Here is a 20177-nt window from a genome sequence, read left to right as displayed (position 1 = left end):
TAAACAGTGGGGAGCTGGGGAACTTGAAACATACCAGCAGCACTTCAGTTCAAACGACTGCTCTCTTATCATTTTATTGCACAAGGAATTAAATGGAAATATTTGGAGCTCTGCTTGGCATAGTTGATGAAAAATCCCTGTTCAGATGGCAGCTGTAACCTTACACAGGTCACACTGCTCCAGTAACTGACAGGTTGCTGCTGAATAAATGCAGGATGTCAGGTGGAGAAGTCACTCCGTTGGGTGGGTTTCTGCTGCTGGTAGAAAAACTTCTGCTGAGGCAGAGAACAAGGTCCTCAGCCGTATGGAGCCAAGTTCATGCACTGCTTCAGTCACCCCTCCAAGTGCTTTTTTCATCCTCATCCACACCAACTCTCATGATCTCCTGAAGACCTTCCTAGAACAGGTTCTACACTGCTGTAGAGCTAAGGTTGAGTTAGTTCTGGGATGAGAGCTGTTGCCAACCAGTTCCATGGAGTTCCTTCTTCCCCAGACTGGAAGTGCTGGGAGAAGGCAGCTGGCGTCCCAAAAAAACTTGTCAGTCAGACCACATGGACCTCATTAATGAGCCAGAGAAGCACACAAGGAGGTCCTCGAGTTTTGGAGAGGAGAAAGAGATGGACGCTCTTGTGCAGATATGTAGCTGACTCTGCATTTAATTACGTCTCTGGGTGATCTCAAGGTCTCACCCCCTGTGGAGTACCTTATGGTTATTTGTTCTCGAGAGTGTGGAGGTGAATAATGCAGTGAGGGCTGGGCCCAAAATAAATGTGCTCATGTCCCTGGCAGGAGCCCCAGGCCTGTGTGTGGCCACAGTTCTCTCTGGGGTCCTGCCTGTGACCTGGCCATGGGCACTGGGGTCTGCACAGCCCTGCCTGGGCAGTGCTCTGGGGTGGGGGGTGGCAGTGAGGCTGTAATTTGGAGGAGGTGCCTTAGCTCCACCATTTCTCTCCTCCTTCTCCTTACTTCTTGCCTGCATGTCCAAGTGGAAGCTCCAGCCTCACACTCATTTTGGGCAGGAGACTGGCATGCCAGAGGTGAGCTGGTTCCGAGGGGCAGTGGGCAGGCTCAGGGTGCCTTGGCTGAGTGCCCATCTCTTGCTGCAGAAGAGATCACGAGGCAGCTCTGTCTGTAGGGGAGAGGCACTGTCACCCGCCACCCCTTTGGAGTGCTGGGGATGGGGTCAGCGTGGGCCAGCCCTCCATGTCCGAATGTGATGTCACCTCAGCACCAGGAAATGGACTTCCAGCTCTGACAGAGCAGTGCCTGCTTTAGTCCAGTGCTCTGCTTTTGCTCTAAGGCAGCCTGTGAGGAGCACCAGCTGAATGGCCACCTCCTCTTGGGGAAATGTCCAAGGAGCGACATATTCTCTAGAGATCCCCAAGAAAATGGTAGCTCTTCACCGGCATGGCAACTAGAAGAGTTTCCAGCCTCTTTTGTACAGCTGAAGGAAACAATTATTGTGGCTGATCCTGTAGCTGCATTAATATTTGTGTGTATTTATAGGACAGAGGATACCAGATTAGCTGTTGGATCGTCAGGAGCAAGCCTGTCATCCTAGAGCCTCTTCATCAATGTGCCTTTCACGGTCCATGAGATTAGCAGCCGCTGAAAATAGGAAAAAGGAATTTTCCTTTCTCCTGCCTTAGCAGGGACCCATCATATCTCACCCCTCTCGTCTGGCCTTGGGAAAGGCTTTGGTCCTTAGCAGAGCCAGAGGGTCACCAGGTCTTCTTAAAGAGTTCAACTCTCCTGAGGGATCTAAGGGGGAATATCCCTTTTGCCTCTTTAGTCACGCACATCAAAGGAGACAACCATTCCAGTCCCCATTTGCATTGTGCAGGCATTAGTTGTGGTCCAGTTACACAGAGCTCTCCTGGAGGAGGCAGAAGTGCCTGTTCCCAAACCTTGATGGTGAGGGGGAGGAAGCTTGGCCATGCAAAGAGTAGGTTGTGGTTCCATGGCACTTTGTGTTTTTAAAAGGATAGAGCAATTCCCTTGCCTGCTTCTGAGGCTCTCTACAGCCCAGGTTCCTGGCCCCAGCCCGGAGGCCCCAGCTGTAGGGCAGGGGCTGTGCAGCTGTGACCCTCAGCTTGTTCCTCACAAACTGTGCCCTGTGTCTGCAAGACTCCTGCAGGCTTGGTACGTTTGTTAGCCATGGTAACCTGGTTCTCTTCTGCAGATCACAAACCTTCACTTTGCTACCATGTACCACACCCAGGGGGGCTTTTCTTCCCCCAACATTGTGCTGCCCACCCAAAAGCAGCCTGGCTGCTGGGGACCCTATGCAAAATTCTGGCTCCTTATGCAGCCTCGGGGATATTTCAAGCTCAGCCTGAAGTGCCGTTTCCTCACTAAGGAACTTGCAGCTGCCAAGTTCCAGTTGAGGTACACGGGCTTGGAAAAGCGGTGACTTGAACCATTCCTGAGCCCCCCCCAGGGACCTAAGCGGCCGTGGGCGACTGCGGGGATGCAGAGGTGACCCGGCGGGCCCGGTCTGTTCTGCTGCTCCCCTGCCCGGCTGGAGCTGCCGGTGTGGCCGCAAGCCCGGCGGCTACGGGGGAACCTGGGAATGGCGGGACTTTATTGTTCTATTAATGGCCGATGGTAAACCTGGACTGGCACTGCGGGAGGCCTCCTGCCGGGCTGGCCGAACCGGCTTCGCCCTTGCTGCCGGGAAGCGGTACCGCTGCTCCATCGCGGCCCTGGCAGAGGGCGGCCTGGCGTTACGGGTGCCGCTCCCCCGCCCGCCCCGCTGTGAGAAGGCCTAGTTCCGCCACTCGCCCCGGTGACCGGGAGGGGAGGGCAGTGCCAGGCGGCAGCACGGCCCCCGCCGGGCGGGCGAAGCGGAAGCTGGGATTGGCGGCCGGACGCCCGCCGCGCCAATCGGCGGCTTTGTTTAGGGTTACAGGGCGCGGAGGGGGCGTGCGCCCGTTGGGGCCGCCCGCAGCCAATGGACAGGACCGGGGGCGGCCGTGCCGGCGGCCACCCGACTGCCCTGCCCCATTGGTCCCGCGTGCGGTCACTCTGGCGGGCGGAGCTCCTCGTTGGCTGCCGGTGCCGGCGGCCTCGTGCGTCAGTCGGCGCGTCCGGCTTCCTGCGCTGCGCCATTGGATCTGGCGGCTGTCAGTCGCGCGGCGCCGCTTCCAGAGTGGCCGCTACGGTCGCCAGTAAAGCGCCACGTCCTGCCCCCCTCGTCTTTCCGGCGCCGCTGATGAGTGGCTGCGGCACGTGTCACTGAAGCGCTGCCGCACTCCTATTGGCGAGATGCTCTGTCCATCACGCCCAATCCCTCCGTGCGCCCTCCCTTTGCCCTCCGCGATTGGCTGTCGCGGGTGTCAGTGAGGTGGCTCCCCCAATGAGCGGCGCGGGGTGTGCTCCGTGCGCGCGGGGTGGCCGGCCCGGCGGCGGCGGCAGCAGCAGCGGGAGGAGGCGGCGCGCGCCTGGGTCCCGGTCGCGAGGAGGCGGAGGAGGATGTGGCGCGCGGAGGGGAAATGGCTGCCGAAAACAAGCCGGAAGGTGAGAACGCGGCCGGGCCGGCTCCTACTCCGCGCCGTCGCGCCAGGCCTGCCCGCCGCCACCGCCGGGCCGGCGGCGCGCCGGGCCTCCTGCTCCGGCCCTCCTCTTCCCCCTCCGCCCCTGCCCCCTCCGCGGGGCGGCCGCGGCAGAGGCCGGGCTCGGGCTGCGCGAAGTTTGGCGGCGGCAAACGCCCCCGCGGGGCCGGGCTGGGCAGGGGGGCGGCGGGCAGGCCATGTGCGGCGGGCAGGCCGCGTGGCGCCGGGCCGCGTCGACCGGGCCGGGACACGGGCACGCCTCCCGCCGCCCGCCGGCACGTGCCCGCCCGCCGCCAACATGGAGGCTGCGGCGGTAGGGCCGGCGTGGGGCGGCGCAGGGCGCGGCGCGGGGCTCCGGGCGGGCGCTCGCCATTGACGGCCTGGGCCCGCCGCCGCCTGGGGGTCACGCCGGGCCGGGCCTGGCCGCGTCGCCCCTTCTGACAGCTTTACGTCCCCCCCTTCCCCCCCACTCTCCCCTCCGCCTCGCGGCGGCGGCGCACGTGCCTCGCGGGCGCGCGCCCGTCAGGAGCGGGGCGGCCTCGTACGCGGCCCCGCCGCACCGGGGCCTCCGCGCCCGCGGGCAGCGGGCGGGCCGTGGGTGGGCGCTGCTGGGGCGGGCGGAGCGGCGCCCAGCGGGCGGCGGGCTCGGAGGTAAGCGAGGGGAGGGCTCGGCCAGCACTGGGCGGCCCTGCCGGTGGCGTGGCCGCGGCCAGGGTGCGTTGTGGGGGGAGAGAAGGGAAGCCAGGGCGCCTAACTCCGGCCGAAAGTTACCGGCGCAGCGGGAGCCAAGTGTGCCGTGTCCGCAAGGGGGTAGCGCTGCTTCGCCAGCGGTGTCCCCTCTCCCCCCACCTCAGCGGGGTGTCCGGCGGGAGCTCGGCTCGGGAGCGGGGCTGGCGGGGCGGGGGCGCGCGGGCGTCCTTCCGGGGACCGGGCGCGTCGCCGTGAATATTTTTTTATTATTTAACCAAAGTTTGTCCGAGCATCTGGCGGAGAGCGCCGCAGCCGCTACCGACCCGCCACCCGCTCCCTCCCATCTACGGGGCGTCGCGCTCCGGGATCGCCGCCGGCCCAGTTTGTATTTTAACCATGCCGGGATCCTGAGGCCATGCTGGGCGCAATGCAAGCGGTACCGGGTGTCAGGCCTCCATCTTACAGAGCGGGCGGCTGAGAGTTTGTACCCCGCCACTGACGAGCGCCTGCCAGACCCGGGGCACTTCCTGCTCCCGCCGGCATCTCCCCGGCTTTGGCCGGGCCCCGCAGCTGAGTGCCTTCGTTCAGGGTTTCCTGCCTTGCTGCTACAGTGAATGCACTGCTCCCATTTCCATGCTTGACTGGGAAACCTCTTCTGGTTGAGGGCTGCTGTCCCACCTCTTCCTCGGGTTTTTTTCAGGGGGCTTTGGCAATGTATTTTTGTTGGTGGTTCTTGTTTTACAGTGGGCACAGCCACCCTTGTTTTGCTCCTTGCCTTGCCCAGCAAGCTGGAGGCCAAGGGCATGCTCTGCCAAAATGTGCATTTTAAGTAGTAGTGGTGATTGAGAGTGCTGTCTGCTTCATCTTTCCTTAATCTTTTTGATGCTCCCACATTCCTTAGTTCCATCTTTGTTGGTGGTCTGGAGAATGCCAGGCTGCATACTTTTCCCATTTGCTCTGAGCCAGATGATTGTCTTCACTGAAGCAGTAAAATAGTGACCAGCTGACGGGGTAAATGATAGAAGAATTTGCATCTGCCTGGGTTTCATAGCTCAGCCTGGGAAGTTGTGGTTCTTTAGGGGGTGAAGGTGGTGTTGGCAGAGCATGCTCAGGCTCCATTCTCTTTTTGGGCTTCCTGAGCCCATGCCTGGTGACATTGTTCTGTGTCAGGCAGCGGTTTTGGCCTTGTTGCCCCTGTGAGTACACAGCTTTGCAGGCTCGGGCAGAATGGTGCTCCTTGGCCTGGGCCTGGGTTTGGCCTTGATGCTAGTTCAGCTTTGGTCATGGTTTGTGTTGGTTACCAAGGACTGTGGCCTCTGAGGTGTGTGAGGAACTGGGTCCCCGGCAGCACTGTCTCTCGTGCTGCAGCCCAGCCCAGGAGATGCTGAAGAAGCCGCTGGTGTGCCCTGCGTTGGTGCCATGGTGTGGCAGCTCCCTGGACTGGGCAGTCACCAGCTCCCTGCTTTGTACCTGTGCTGAGGTTGGAGCCGAGTATCTCCGTCTGGGCTCAGCACCAGTGCCCAAGGTGTTCTCGTAGTAAGCGCATGGAGCAGCTCCCTGTACTGTCCTAGTTCTGGGGTTTATTTCAAGGAGGCAAAGATCTGAGAGATTCATTCCTGAAACTCTGCCATCGGGAACTTTGCTGGGAACGGTTCTAAAGCCTGGCTGCAGCCCAGGCCAGGTGCTGGAGCAGCAAGGAGGCTTCAGGTTGTTGGTACTTGAGTAGATGAAAGGCAAAGGTGAACAGCAGCTGGCAGGTTACTGTGGGGGGAGCAGCGCTGCTACTGGGCTGCTGCTGGGGAGTGCTGCTCTGTCCTCCCAGAGTGCAGGAGGAAGGAGCATCCTGAGCATCAGTACACAGCTCTGCAGACCTCTGCAGGTCTTGGAACTTCCCTGCCGTGCCCTGGTCAGGGCTTCTCATGCCTGGTGGGCAGGGAGCAACCTGGAGGGAGGTGAGGATGTGAAGTGAGGCTGGAGTTGCTGTTCCCTGGCTCCAGGAGAGATTTCTACAATTTGGAAAACTTGGGTGAGTTCCCTCTGGTCTGCTTTCTGCAGGCAGGATGAAGTTGGGCTTGCTGACCAAGCAGCCCTTGCCATTCCTGCAGCAGAGATTTTGTGGCTTCTGTCATTCCTGCTGTGGTTTCTGTGTCTGAACGGGAGGGGTGACCCTCAGAAGTGCTGTCTTGGCAGCTGTGATGGACTTGATCAAGAGGGTGTCTTTAAATGAAAAAAAAAAAGGTTTAAAAATGTTGCAAGTGGAGAACCTGACTTTAGCTTGCTGGGCTGTCATGGATGGGCATCTGAAACAGGCCTTTCAGAGCAGTGCCTGTGAGGTTGGACAGGAGCTGGGGGCCTTGTTGTGCCCACCAGGTTCTGCTGGCTGCAGCTGTGGGATTTTGTGTGGGACAGGAGGTGGCCCTTGTCCTGTCCCTGCCTGTGAGGTGGGGACACTGGGAAGGGCTGTGCAGCTGTGCTGGGGTTGGTGTTGGTACTGACCAAGCAGTAAGTTGGGACTGCAGCTATTGTGGACTGCTGAGGGACTGTTTGGGCAACAAAGTACCTTTTGAAAACAAGCCTCTGGGGTTTAGTTGTTAAACGGCAAATATTTGCCTGGCTCTGTGGAGCGTTGTGTAACTTTTATTTCTCAGGCAGACCTGGACTGCTGCGAGCCTGGAGGGCAAGATCCTGCTGGGATCCTGCATGGTCCTGCCTGGCAGCACCTGGCCATGGCGGCACACTGGCAGCTCTGATACCCGGCTCGAGCCGCTCCTTGCCACACAGTTTTTGCTGAATTCTAGCAGTTGGGAATTCTACCAAAATTTCTGTCACCAGAAGCAAAGTGCCTTCTAGTGAAGTTTGTGGCCCCTCTGGACGGGCTGTGGGCTAGCTGAGCAGCCTCAGAGAGAGGACTTCAGCAGCGAGAGCTGTGTATGAGCTCCGTTTCTCTGAGCACCTCTGCTGGTGTAACTGTTTTACATGCAAGATTCCTGCTGCAAGGCATGGGGCTTGTTTAAAGCTCTAGGATCTTAATCCAGTTCCACATCTCTTCTTGTTAATGAATTTCTCAAAGACTTTGGCTCAAAGGGTTCTTGGTTTCTTTCTGTGGGTTTTTAAAGCTACTTCTGGAGGAAGGTTTCCTGCAGATTTTGTAACTCAGATTTCATTTCCTGCCTCAGGAAGCAGTGAAAGGATTCTGTAGAAGTAAGGTTAAAACAAGTGTTATTAAAATGTCCTCTTTCAGGACTTGGTGCTGACTTTGTTACTGCTATTTTTTAATGGTTCTTCTCCATGCAGTCCAAGTCCTGCTTGCAGTGCTCCGTGTTAGGAAGGGACAGCAGCTCTCATACCTCTCTGTCGTAGCAGCCTTCAGAAAGAGGGAGCCGGAATGTGACCTTCCTGTTTTAGTGTCCCTTCTGTCTCTGCTTCACCAAACCAAATACATCTGCAGGGGTAAAAAACCCCATAAGCTCAAACCTCCTCATGGATGGAGTAAGGCTGGTGGGGAGCATGGTGGGACAGTGCTGGGTAATCAATGCAGTGCTTCCAGCAGCATCCTCCATGTTTCCTTGGTTTCTTCTGCCATACCTTGCTGAGTTGTCTTCTTTTAGTTCTTCCCTTCAATTTGTGCCCTGTTTCCACCTTCCTGTGCCACCCAGCCCTGTGCTGTGCCCACCCTGGTGCAAGCCCTATGGATTATTAAAGGTGAATGTGTTTGCAGGTGTTGGCTTCTGTCTTGGTCCCTGTTTTTGGGGTGCAGCACCTGCCCTTTGTCTGCTCATCAGTTCCAGCACTGGGTGAGCAAGAGCAAACTCCCAGTATGACTGGGAATGGTGAGCAGTGTCCTTCGGTTCTTGTTGCATCTTCAGTTCAAGGGGTTTGGATTTCCCTGCTAGCTCTCCAGGTTGGTTTCCAAACTCAAACTGTTCATGAAAAACAACCGAGTGAAAATCTCTATGGCTGGTTGTCAGAAAAGTGGCTCAGGGTGGGTCATGTCCTCAGCCTTGGCCAATACTTGAAGCCTTTGGCAGATGTGGTGCTGAGAAGGTTTGGAGTATTGAGAGCTGTATAAATGGGTGGTTTGTTTTTCCTAGGCTTGGCTAATGATATTGATGCCTGCTTGGCTACATTGCTGTTGAGTTTGATGATGCAATTTTAGTGACAACCAAGGGATGAAGGAGCTGATGACAGGGCTGAACCGAGCTGGTTGCTGGTGGCAGTGAGCGGTGGTCTCAGCCTTCTGTTGCACTTGTCATGGCCAAAAGCCACCCTGTGGAAGTCATCCTTGGACATGTTTAGGAGCTACAGGAAAAGGCTGAAGTGGATGCACTGTTGTAGTGCTCCTAAAGATCACTTCAAAAGGAACTGTTACTGGGTACCTTCTGGGTTGGACCAAATTCTGGCTCGTGTGGTTAGTGAGGTGCTTCAGACTGCTGCCTAAGGGGGGAGAGGAAAGGAGCCTGTGAAACAGAGGAGCCAGTGGTGTTGGTGTTGGCTGGAGGAAGCAGCCTCCACAGTGCTGAGCACGGTGCTAAATGTGGTGCCAGAGCTAAGCAGATAATTGTGCGAGGCAGAGGACCCTAAGCAGGACATAGGCTGTCCTCAAGAGCTGTTCTCTCTGCCCCCAAACACGCATTGGCAGTTCTGTGTAGTGGTGGTGTTTAAATTGAGGTCACTTACAAAATACCAGGAAGCTTTCTGCTATGTGAAAGGATAAAGTAGCTTGCAAGTGGTGTGTTAGTGGTGAGGAGAAGGGAATGGTGAGAGTGGCAGCAGAGTTTCAGCTATGCTTGCATTTGTTCCAGGTTTAGAATGGTTTGGAGAACTTGTCCCAGCAGCTAAGGCTTTCTCACAAGTGTACCAAGAAACTAGGCTAAGTCCAATAACTTCCTAGAGTGAGTCAATCACTCTTGAGACCATTCCATGATTTCCTCTTCATCCTCTGCTTTTCCTCTTTCTCCCATCTCACCATAGGCAGCAGTGACAGCTGCACCTGTGCTGGTCTGTGTATTGTCCTCTCTTGTGTCATGCTTTTTGCCTTTGCCCAACCTGTCTGCCCTTCCCTCGTGTCCTCCCTCAGCTCCTGGGCACCCTTCAGCATCCTCCATGTTGAAGGTGCTGGGTGCTGGCATCCTGTGGAATCCTGCTGGGAAAGCAGCACTGGAGAGCTGGACCTGGTTGTCTTATCTTAGCCACCCTCTATTGATATTTAGAAATCTGCTTTTCTTGCCAAGAGATTTACAACTGTAATCATCCAAATATTTCTAGCAAACAGACCCAAAGCTGTTGGTTGTGCTTAAACTGCCACTTGTTTACTGATTGAAAATGGCAGGAACCAAGTTTAACTCTGGGAGGTGGCATGCCAGTGCCTCATGTGTTTGGATCAGGGATAGTCCTTTGTGTTTCACGCTGCCAGGCTGAAACTACTGTTTGTGTCTGTGTCCAGAGGGCAGCAAGTGCAAGAGTGCAGGACTTTAGGTGGACTTAGTATCCCCGCCCCTAGCCCAGGGCCTTGGCAGATCCAAATCACTACCAGTGTGTAAAAAAAAATTATATTCTTTGGAGTAAGTCCAGATGCTTTTGCTTGAAGTTTTGTCCATATATTCATCTGCCATATCCAGAGGAGTGAGTTATGAGGAGCATTGCTTTGGGAGAAGCCCAGGAGGCAGAGAACCAGCCCAGGAAGGGCAGGTCACTGGAGCTGGCACCTCTGGGTGCTGGTGCGGTGGTTGCTGAGCTCTCGTGGCTGGAAGGGAGGAGTTGCTGCTGCCCAGTGGCCAGGAACAGGTGACTTGTGGCAGCCCAAGGGTTCCTGTGCCACTTGTGGCTGGTGCTGACTGGGCTTGGGGCAGCACCACTTGATGCTCTCCCCTTCCACTTGAGCAGCTGGTAATGACTTCCCTGTTTTAGCTGTTTGGTTTATATGACAGCTCTGTTCTGTTACACTTAAACACCTTTTACCTCTCTTGAGAGGTAGTTAAGAACATGGCCAAACCTAAGTTACAGCTTGATAATAATGGGTTTGTAAAGCCTGGCTTTGTGTTTTATGGCTGGCTCTTTATTTCCAGCATAGGACTGTCTGCAAATCAGCCCTGATCAACACCAGTCAGCCATAGCCCTGCTCTCCAGTTGTACATTATATTGGCAGCCCGTGGTGATTAAATGCTCTCCTGATTAGAGTTCCCCTCCTGGATCACAGAAGATTTAAGAACCAGTTAAAGAAAAACAAACAAACAAAAAAACCCCACCAGCAACCAAAAAAACAACAAAACAAAAAAAAGCGCAAGGGGCTGGGGGGTTGTTTGGAGAGAGGGGGCAGATCAGGGGCTTGCTGTGTGATCTGCTGTTGTGTGCTTTAAAATTTTATGGCCCATGTTGCATCCCTGGGGAGGATAAAGTGCAAGGAGCATGAAGAAACCCATAAAGCCACAAAGGCTTTATGTGCTATAATTAATATGGAACTTTCCATGAACTTTATAATAGTTGCACTTTCTTCAGTCACACAAGTTTCTGCTTTGCTAATCAGTGAAGCTGAAGCTTGTCACTGGAGCTTCAGTTGTGGATTTCCACCCCAGTTTCTGACAGGATCCACTGCAGGCTGCTGGGTTTTAGTGGACACCTTCCTTATTGTAGCTTCCAGAATTGGCTCTGCATGCGTTGGGAAGCATTTTTGAGCTGTGGTCAGCTTTGCACTGAAAAAGCTCCAACATCAGTACAGCTTTACTGGCAAATCCTGCCGGTGCAAGCACAGCTTTGCTTGCAGAAGCACTTTGTGTTGACACTGAGAGGGTTTGCAGAGCACAGTGGCAGAAGTTGCACCCATAGCAAAAATAATACCAGGGAGAAAGTTCAAGTGCAGCCCTGGCCTGGATTTGCACAGTAAAATCCAATAAGCATTGTGAAATTACAGCTCCTTTTTTTAACGACAGGGAGATTTCATCTCTAAATAAATGTGAGCTGCTCCCTGCAGAGTGCTGCTGCTCCAGGCTGGGCAGGGGCGCCCAGCCCAGCGGCTTTGGCTTCCTCTGGCTTCAGCAGAAGGGGAGTGAGCACTGGCTGGAAATGACAGGTTTGATTCAAACCAAAGGACAAGCAGGGGGTTTGTTGCTCCACCTCCCTGAAGATGAATGTGTTTGGGCTGGGAGCATTGCCATGGTGTCAGAGGAGCAGGAGCTGATTCGGAGGGATGGGAGCTCTTGGCAGCCACTCTGGAGGTGGGGTGATGGATCCTGTGGGGACCTGCTGATGGCAAACCCTTTATGAAGGAAGCTGAGTCATGGAGCAGAGGTCCAGTGGTGACTGAGGTCTGCCAGCACTGGTAGTGCATCTGGAAGAGGATCCTCCTGTGCCCAGCTTACCTGTTTTACCTGTGTGGATGCTCCTCCATGTGGGAGCAGGCCAGGAGGCTGAGGCAAGCTTTGAAGCAAGCCTGTGTGCAGTGTGGTCCTTCATCCTCGTGGCTGGTTGGCCAACTTCATCCTTTCCCAAGGTCAAACCTGGAATAAAAGTCATTGAATTTAGGATTCACTTGCCCTAATGTGATTCTTGTCATTCTGACCATGCTGCTAGAGGGTTCCTTGAGGAAGACCCTGTTGGATTGATACAGGCAGCAGTTGTTATTCCTCATTCTGGGGATTTGGGGATGAGGAGAGGTCATTGCTAACCACAGATGAGAGAAGGGTTGGTGAGATGCAGTCACATTGCAGGACAGGGACCATAATGACACTGAGGTGTGAGGTGCTCAAAAAAGGGGTTGGAAGGTTTAGAGTCAGCAAGTTCTGATAACTTCTGATAACTTCTACCAAAACATTTTGAGGGGATTTATTATCCATGGGCACTTTCTGGATTAATAATACTGATAATTGATGACAGTGGAAGAAAGTTAATAAAACGAGCTGAATAATTAGAGGTCTGCCAGCCCTGCAAAATAGTGGAATGAATGATAGAGGACTTGACTGATATGGAGGTAAGGGAAAGTAATACAATTAATGTCAATTAAAATGTGCCCATGGAAAATAAGCTGATGAGATGTAACTGGGGATGTAGTTTGGCTGATAAAAGCAATAATGTGTGCTGTAAAATACTTTGCTGCCTTAATGAATTGAATGTAGTGCAATGCAATATTCTGAATGAGGAGTGCAAGCAGTGTGCAGTTAGCCTGGGGAATGCTAAGTAGGTGCCAGCTGCAGCGGGTGGGGGTCTGCAAGTGTGGGTGGGAATGGCTGGGGGCTCCTGCTGTGGTGGGGCCTTGCCTGCCTCCTTTCTTGGCCCCAGCAGGCTGCTGCCTTTGTGGATAATCCCAAGTGCTGTGGCACGTGTGTTTGGGAGGCTTTGAGTGGCCAGCGGTGGTGAGGGTCACAGGTGAAGGTGACCTGCAGAGCACTGGCTGGGAGAAGATGTGGCCAAGCAGCCCTGCAGTGATGGTCTGAGCTGCGTGATGCCAAGCTGCAAACCCAGGCATGGGGTGCAGAGCACCAGTTGAGAAAACCTTCTTCCTGACTCCTTTCCTAGGTCAGCAAGGGTCAATCTTGCCTGGCTACTTGCTCACCCAGGAGGCCTGGCAGCCCCCTGGAGTAAGCCCAGTCACACAGGAAAGGTCCCAGCAGCCCAGGGAGCACCTGGGACTCATCAATTCCAGAGCAGCTCATGTTTATCATCCACATCACTGCTTATCATGTAAACTCATCTGCTGTGCTTGCATGAGCAGTTGATTTAGCAGCATGTAGGTTGTTGAACCTGACACAGCCAGCAGTGTAATCAAGCCTTAGGAGCAGCAGGGCTGGCTGCTGCTCTGTGTGCTCCCCAGTGTGCCTGCACAGCCAGGGGACAGCTCCTGCCTTGGATAATGGCAGAGGAGTTTTATCCTGGTGCTGGCATCTGTTTAATGACATCAAATGTTGAGATGTGTAAAAGGAAAAAGGTAATATCCTTTTTCTGTACACTTCCAAATGGGAAATGACTATAAATTTCTTCTGTGGGGTGCAGCGTCAGTGAATGGTGTCCTCGTCCCCTGCTGCCCAGTGTCTGCTGCAGAGCCTGAGAGCAGTGCAAGAAGGCAGAGATGATGAAGCTTGGAATGGGAGCCTGCAAAGTTCCTGTGCTGCAGCTGGGATGTCAGCCCTTCTGCTCTGCTTCCCTCCTCTGCGGGGAGCGATGTGATTCTTGGGTGCTCTGATCCCTCAGGTGGTGGTGGAGGGGTGATGGAGGCATAGTGAAGTGAATGCTCCTGGGACTTCTTCAGAGTTTTGTGGGTCCCTTTTGTTTTGTAACCAGAATCAATGCCCTCAGATCTTTACAACTAAACAGACTAATGTTGTATTCTTCAGAACTGCTGCTTTGGAGACCCCCTCACTATGCTGAGCTGGGGAGTTTCCATCCCTCTGCCTCACTCCCTTGTCGAGGAGCCCCATTCAGTTCCTGAGCTGTCTGTGGGAGGAAAAGTAACCCAGGTTTAATCAGGGGCAGTGCTTTTAGTTTTATATGAACTAATAGACCTTGTTGCATTTCTGCTGCAGCCTGACAAAATTATAGCAGGTGCTGGGGCTCTGTGCTTATTTACTTGCAAATCCTGTCAAGTGTGAACTTCATTTACGACTTTCCTGGCAGGTCACAACGCTGTGGTCGCAGCTTCTCTGGTGCTGTGTCGCCAGTGCTTGTAAAATCTGTCACTGAGGAAATAATAAGCTAAAGTAGGCTCAGGTAAGCACACAACCAGCTTCTCATGATCAAATCCATCAAAGCTCTTCTCAGACTTTGCAACCTCAAGGAATGAAACTGTTTATATGTGGAAGTGGTGCACTTTCAGCAGAAAGCTGTGTTGCTTGCAGTGCCAAGTGGCCTGCTGGTTGCCAGGGGCAGTGGGGGGTTTCCAGGCCTGGTGGTGGCTTGGGTGTCGTGGTGGAAGCCACCTCTGCTGCGTGCACATCATGTGTCTCCTCTTCTTTGCAGATGATCATGGGAACAGCAATGGCAGTCATGTAAAAATCTTTTTACCCAAGAAGCTGCTGGAGTGTCTGCCGAAATGTTCAAGCCTCCCGAAGGAGCGGCACCGCTGGAACACTAACGAGGTAACTCCTGGAGCTTCTCTCCTCCCCATGCCTGCTGACTCTGTGCTTGTGCACTGTTTCTTGAGTGTGCCACACCAGTTACTGAGTGGCATCCTGTCTCTGGAACTGGCTGTTTGAATACTGAAGTCCTCTTATGGGCTGGATGTGAGCTTTAGAGCAGGCCTGAAGGCAGGTGTGGAAGCTGAGTGCTGCTGGTGGTGTCAGTTGCCTCAGAGTCAGGTCTTGGATCATCTTTCTGACTGGTCTGAGATCAGCTCAGATCAGAGGGGTGTTCTGGTACCACACTGAACAAAATGTTCTCTTGTCTTGAGTAAAGAGTTCCAGGCCAAGCAAACAGTGCATGTTCCTTCCTGCCAAGCAGGGCCCTGCCTTGCTCCTGTCTGAGAAACCCAGAGCTGGGTGTTCTGCACTGGGCTGCAGTGACTCTGCTGGTTTGCATATCTGCTGTTAGTGCATCATGGTCAGGTTCCTTGGAATGAAGAAGTGTTTGAGGTTCAGGTGTTTGGGGGGCCAAGGCCAAGCAGAGGAACAATTCCAGGAGATCTGCTGTGTGTATCCTCCCAGGGCACAGAGCATGGGAAGCAGTTAACCCTACAGCTGGATACCTTCACTGTTCATAGGTGTGCTGCATGGGCAGGTGCAGGTGCCTGCCAGCTGTGGTAAGCTAGGAAAAGCCTTGGAGTGCAGCCTGCTTTCTGCAGGGCCTGTGAGCACTCTGGAGAGGGGAAGGTAAAGGGGTTTGGTGGTGCTTGCCAGCACATGCCTGGTGTGGGTTTGTCTGGTACCTCAGTTCTGGATGGATTGTGTGCTAATAACCAAGCTAATAAAAATGCCAAACCCAGCCCATTTCTGTCTCTTCCATTGCCACCTTTGTCACACCCCCGTATCTCTCCTCCAAAGCCTGGGGCTGTGCCTGCTAGGCAGGGGGAGACAGGCAGCTGGTTCAGGAGGTGGGGAGGGCTCTTGGCAGGGTTGTCTGCCAGGGTGTGTGGGGTGATGGCTGTGGTTTTCCTGCTGCATCTCTCAAAGGCAGAGCTTTTCTTGTGGCCACAGAGGTTTGGCCTCTTTAGCTCAGAGATCAGAGAAAAGATTAAAAAAAAAAAAAAAAGGCAGAATTTGATGCCTGGATAAGTCTTGGAAAATTTGTGTTAATCAGGGGGGAGGAAGCAGCTTTATTTGCATATTTGGTTTCCCTCCCAGCTTGGGAATTTAATTCTGTTCAAGTTCTAAAACTCAAATCTTCCATAGGCTGTAATTGGGTGATGGTCTCAGCTGAACCACAGAATGTCTCAGCTGGAAGGGGACCCATCCAGTCCAACTCTCTGCTCCTCACAGGACTGCCTGACACCAGCCCATGTGACTTAAGAGTATTGCCCAGACCCTCCCTGAACGCTGCCAGGCCTGGTGCCATGCCTGTGGGGAGCCTATCTGAGCTCCCAGCCACCCTCCCAGAGAGGGAGCCCCTTTGGAATGTCCACCCTGAGCTTTCCCTGATGCCATTTCCTCCTGTCCTATTGCTGGTCACCAGAGAGATCAGCACCTCCCCCCCACCGTTGCCCCCAGGAGGAAGGGGTAGGCTGCCATGAAGTCACCCCTCAGCCTCCTTTTCTCCAAGCTGAAGGTCACCTCTCAGTCTTCTCTTTTCCAGGCTGAACAAGCCAAGTGACCTCAGCTGCTCCTGGTAAGCAGAGGGAGGCCCAGAGGGAGGTTGAGATGAAAAAGGGGTGGGAGACTCAGAGGAAGGGTGAGCCAAGAAGTGGTGGGGGGCTCAGAGGGGAAGGTTGTACTGCATTTCAGAGCCAGCTCAGGAGTGCTCTGTCAGTGCCGGTGAAGGCAGGAGCTGCAAATGCAGCAGGCAAAGATGTCTTCTGTCCAGTGCAGCTTCCAGAGTCGCCAGTGCTGTCCCCCAGCTCTCACCCACAGTGAGGTTTGTTAAAGGTTACAAAGGAAGAACCAAGGAAACCCAGTTGAAGATGTAAGTAACAGCTCTGAAGCTGTGCCATCCCTGCCCTCCCTCAGACAAATCCCGAGAGTCTGGTCTCACCAGAGCCTTCTCCAGAGCACCAGCATGGTGGGGACTGCGGCACAAGGAGGTTTGGGATGTTTGGGAATGTGAAGACAGCCTGACAGCCTGACCCTGTCCGAAACCCTTCAGCTGGGTTTCTCCTGCCTATGTGGGGCTGTTCCAGAGAGCTTGTGGTTGGCTTTGCACTCAGTAAAGCAGTGCTGGGAGCAGCAGCAGGAGTGGAGCATTTAGAGATGCTTGGAACACGTTACTGAGATGTTTGCTTTCTGTCAGCTGATGCAGTCTGAATTGCAATGTTTGATGGCAATACATTGCCATAGCAAGATGTCAGCTGCTCTTCAATCAAGTTGATAGTGGGTTTATATTTCCTGGTGCAGGAAGTCTTCCTTCTCATGCCATTTTTTTAAGCAGAGACACAAATTCACAAGTTTAGCCAAGCAATTTAATTACAGATTTGCATTTGGGAGCTGCTGGTGGCAGTGTGTGAGCTGAGTGGGGGGAGGCTGGAGTGGGGCTGTTCATGCAATTCTCCCCTCAGGGTAAATCAGTTAATTGCCAGAACATTCTGCAGTGCTCTGTGCATGTGGGGCACTCCCTGGCTCCTGGGTTTCAGTCCTCCTTCATTTTGAGCTGTGGTAGTGTTGAAGAGCTCTGGCTGGGCTTGGTGAGTGGAGGTGGGCAGCTCACACAGCCTGGTGCTGCCTGGAGCTTGGTGCTTGTGCTGCACTGCACTGCTAGCCTGGGTTTTGGGAGTGGCAGGTCTGGGGTCCCATCCTCAGGGAGCAGGGTGGAGCCCCCCAAAGCAGTGTTCTAACAGAGGTAGTGAAGGTTGCAGGGTCAAGGACAGTTTCTTGCTTTGGGCACTGAGAGGCTGCCAGGGGACATGTCCTGCTGCTTCCCAGTGGGTGTCCGGTGGGAGCTTTGTGTGGTGCTGGTGAGTGCTGGGGCTCAAGGCTGTGGGGGTAACCTTGGCTCTGCAGGGTGCTTGCCAAGAGCAGGATGCAGTGTGGAGCTGAGATGCCTTTCATTAACGGTGTTGGCAGCCGCAGTCATTAATCATCCTGTAAACACTTAATGACAGTGTGAGAAAGGAGGAAAAGTTACACACAGGAAATGTGAGGCACTGCCCAGGGCCTTTGTTTCTGACAGGCGTCTGTATTTACCTGCTCTGCTGGGAGAGGCCCAGAACTCCCACAGCAGGGAAAACCAGGAGGAGTTGCTGAGTGTGCTTGGGCTGCTCATCAGGGGCAGCAGTGCCCTGTGCCAGCTCAGAATCCAGCACTGGCTGCTCAAGCTACTGCAGCTGAGGCGCTGCCTGGGGACATGCAGAGAGCTTATTGACCAGAGGAGCTTCATGAGCTCTAATTCATGGGGGTGAGCAAGCAGGTGGCAACAAGTGTTGTCACCCCCCAGGCAGAGCAGGAGGGGGTGTCTGGCCAGGTGCCCATCTGCCCTGCAAAGCTCCCTGGGGACACAGAAACTGACTTCATTTTCCTGAGGCCTGTCAGTCCCTCCAGGTGCTTTGGTGGGTGCTTTCCATCCAGCTGGGGCTAGTTCAGCTCAGAGTGTCCCAAAGGCCAGGACTGGCCACCACAGTGCAGAGTACTTCCGCAGCTGGAAGGCCCTCATGGTCTGCGTCGCTCAAGGATCTCTCCAAAGGAGTTACAATATTTAATTGTGACTAATTGCCTGTTGTCCACGTGGTCACAGAGTATGGAATGTGGTGGCATTGGCAAATGCTGTTGTTGGAAGTTTGTTGCTTTCTGTTCTGCTTGGTGGGTCCTCTGCTGGAGGAGTGGTGAGGAAGCAGCCACTGTCCAGCCTGGGCACAGCTCTGCAGAGCACTTCTTGCCACCCCTGGGCTGGCTCCTGGGGTTACCCTCGGGGTAGTGCTGAGCTGGGGGGTGGAAGAAGTAAACATGAGGTTTGGAGAATAAAAGGAAGTGTCTAACTGAGGGCAAAGTGTTTGCCAAGCGCTGAAGCAGCCAGAGCATCTGTCAGCTCCAGAAGGTGGGTGCTGGTTCATGCCCTTTGTCTCGCTGGTGCTGCTCCCTGGTGAGCCATGGGCGCTGGGAAAGGTGCAACCCACCGGGGTTGGGTGCTGGCTCTGCCAGCCACTGCTTTCCAGAGCATGGCTGTCCTCTTGGCCAGCAGCAGAGGTGAGGGGAAAGCCACCCTCTGCAAAGGAGCAGGAGAAGCTCTAGGAGTGCAGGCAGGAGGAGGTGCTGGCAGGGAGCTGTGCCCGCACCTGACGGTGCCGTCTGCCACGCGTGGGCAGCCGCTCACTGCCTGCGCCACTGAGCTCTGGCTGAGCAAGTGGAGGGGATGGAAATCCCTCTGTCACACAAGCACTTCATTTTTCGTTGATTTTGTGAAATTAATGAAATTCTGTGCTTTGCTTAATGTACAAAGCAGGAAATCTGCTGTTGGCTTTGCTCTGTGCTTCTTGGCTGTGTTGGCATCGTTAGCAAAGCCTGCAAGCGGGTGTGGGGATGGGGCAGAGCTGAGAGGGTCCTGTTCCTGCTACTTCCAAACAAAAGCTGCAGTTCCTGTTGCACTCTTTGTGCTCTCAAGAGTCCTTGGCCTCCTCCTGGGAAAACCTGGTTTTTTCCTTGCCTTCTGCTGGGTTGATGTAGCTGCATGCAGCTATGTGTTAGAGCCCTGGGGCCAGGCTGAGTCTTGGGAAGCACAGGGGAGAGAGGAGATGTCTTGGTTTGGGTAATGTTGCTGCCCTCCTGGTTCTTCCCAGAGGAATTCAGATGCACAAATTAAAGTAACTGTTTTACACTTAATGATGGCTGAATTAAAACATGACTCCATAATTAGTTTTGGCAGATTGGATCCAAAGTACCAAATGCTGCTGGTGTCTGATGGGCTTTGGGCACCTTGGTCTAGTGGAAGTTGTCTCTGCCCATGGTAGGGATGTGGATCTAGAGGCTCATCTCATAACGTCCCTTCTAGCCCAAGCCATTTTGTGGCTGTATGATTTCACTCCCTGGCTTTTTGACATTCATTGTGATTGTCTAAATACCTCTGAATGTTCTAACAAATGCAGAAGGCCTCCAGCAGTTAGTTTGGAGTGGAGCTGGTCCAGTCTGCTGCCAGCAGTCCTGTGCAGCCCCTCCTGCTCATGCTGGTGGGGAGATGCAGGCACTGGTGGTGCACTGCAGCAAATGGCTGAGAACAGTTCTTGAGTACAAGGACAAATCCTCCCTGCAGACCTTAGTGCCTGGTTTGGGTGGAAGAGGCTTTCTGGGTTTTTGCTGTGTTGGGCACCTCCAGGTTCTTCTGCTGAAAGGGTCTTGTGTGGAGAGTTGAAGGGGGCAGCAGCTGTGGCATGTCCAGGGATCCATTCCCTGCCAGAGTGGGCTCTGGATCCTTTTGTCTCCTGTATACTTAACAGAATGAAAAGTACCACAGATTGCTGTAGGAATGTGGGAAGGTGAGGTGGGACATTATTTGCTCCTGCTGATGAGCCTGGTGTGCGTTTCCGGACCTGCATCCCCTGCTGGGGCTGATCCTCTGTAGCAGTCCCTGTTGACTCTAAAGGGAAGTATCAGGAGAGAAGGTGGAACCCCATGTGGGGTGGATAAGAAGCTGGAGTTAGCAGTGGTGTAAACCCCTCCTCAGCTGTGAGAGAATCAGCAGAGTGCATTGATTTAATGATAATTTAGCTGTTCAGCTGCAGGAGCAGCACCAGCAGTGGCAGATGCTGCATCACACATAGGTGTGCCTCAGGAAGGTCCTCACTGGTGTGGTGCAGGAGTTATACTTTGTGCTGCATTTCACAAGGAAAATGTTACAGCAAAGTCAATTTACAAAGTCAATTGAAGTGTCTGTGCC

The 20177-nt window shown here is 54.1% G+C and overlaps 1 protein-coding gene across 3 annotated transcripts in view; it reads left to right on the top strand.

Annotated features, from left to right (window-relative positions):
- The window catches only part of CAMTA1 (calmodulin binding transcription activator 1), a 211768-nt gene that overhangs the window by 6419 nt on the left and 185172 nt on the right, over positions 1 to 20177 (top strand). For 2 of the 3 annotated variants that reach the window (XM_054395140.1, XM_054395138.1), the window contains exon 2: positions 14190 to 14308. In XM_054395140.1, the coding sequence (XP_054251115.1) occupies positions 14190 to 14308 (119 nt within the window). Of the gene's footprint in view, positions 1 to 3456; positions 3520 to 14189; positions 14309 to 20177 lie in introns of those variants that run through there. The other variant, XM_054395139.1, reaches the window with a different exon arrangement.

The sequence above is a fragment of the Indicator indicator genome, chromosome 32, assembly GCF_027791375.1.
Source record: "Indicator indicator isolate 239-I01 chromosome 32, UM_Iind_1.1, whole genome shotgun sequence".
Classification (NCBI taxonomy): domain Eukaryota; kingdom Metazoa; phylum Chordata; class Aves; order Piciformes; family Indicatoridae; genus Indicator; species Indicator indicator.
Note: the sequence above shows the minus strand (reverse complement) of the source record. Positions and strands in the feature narration are given on the sequence as shown.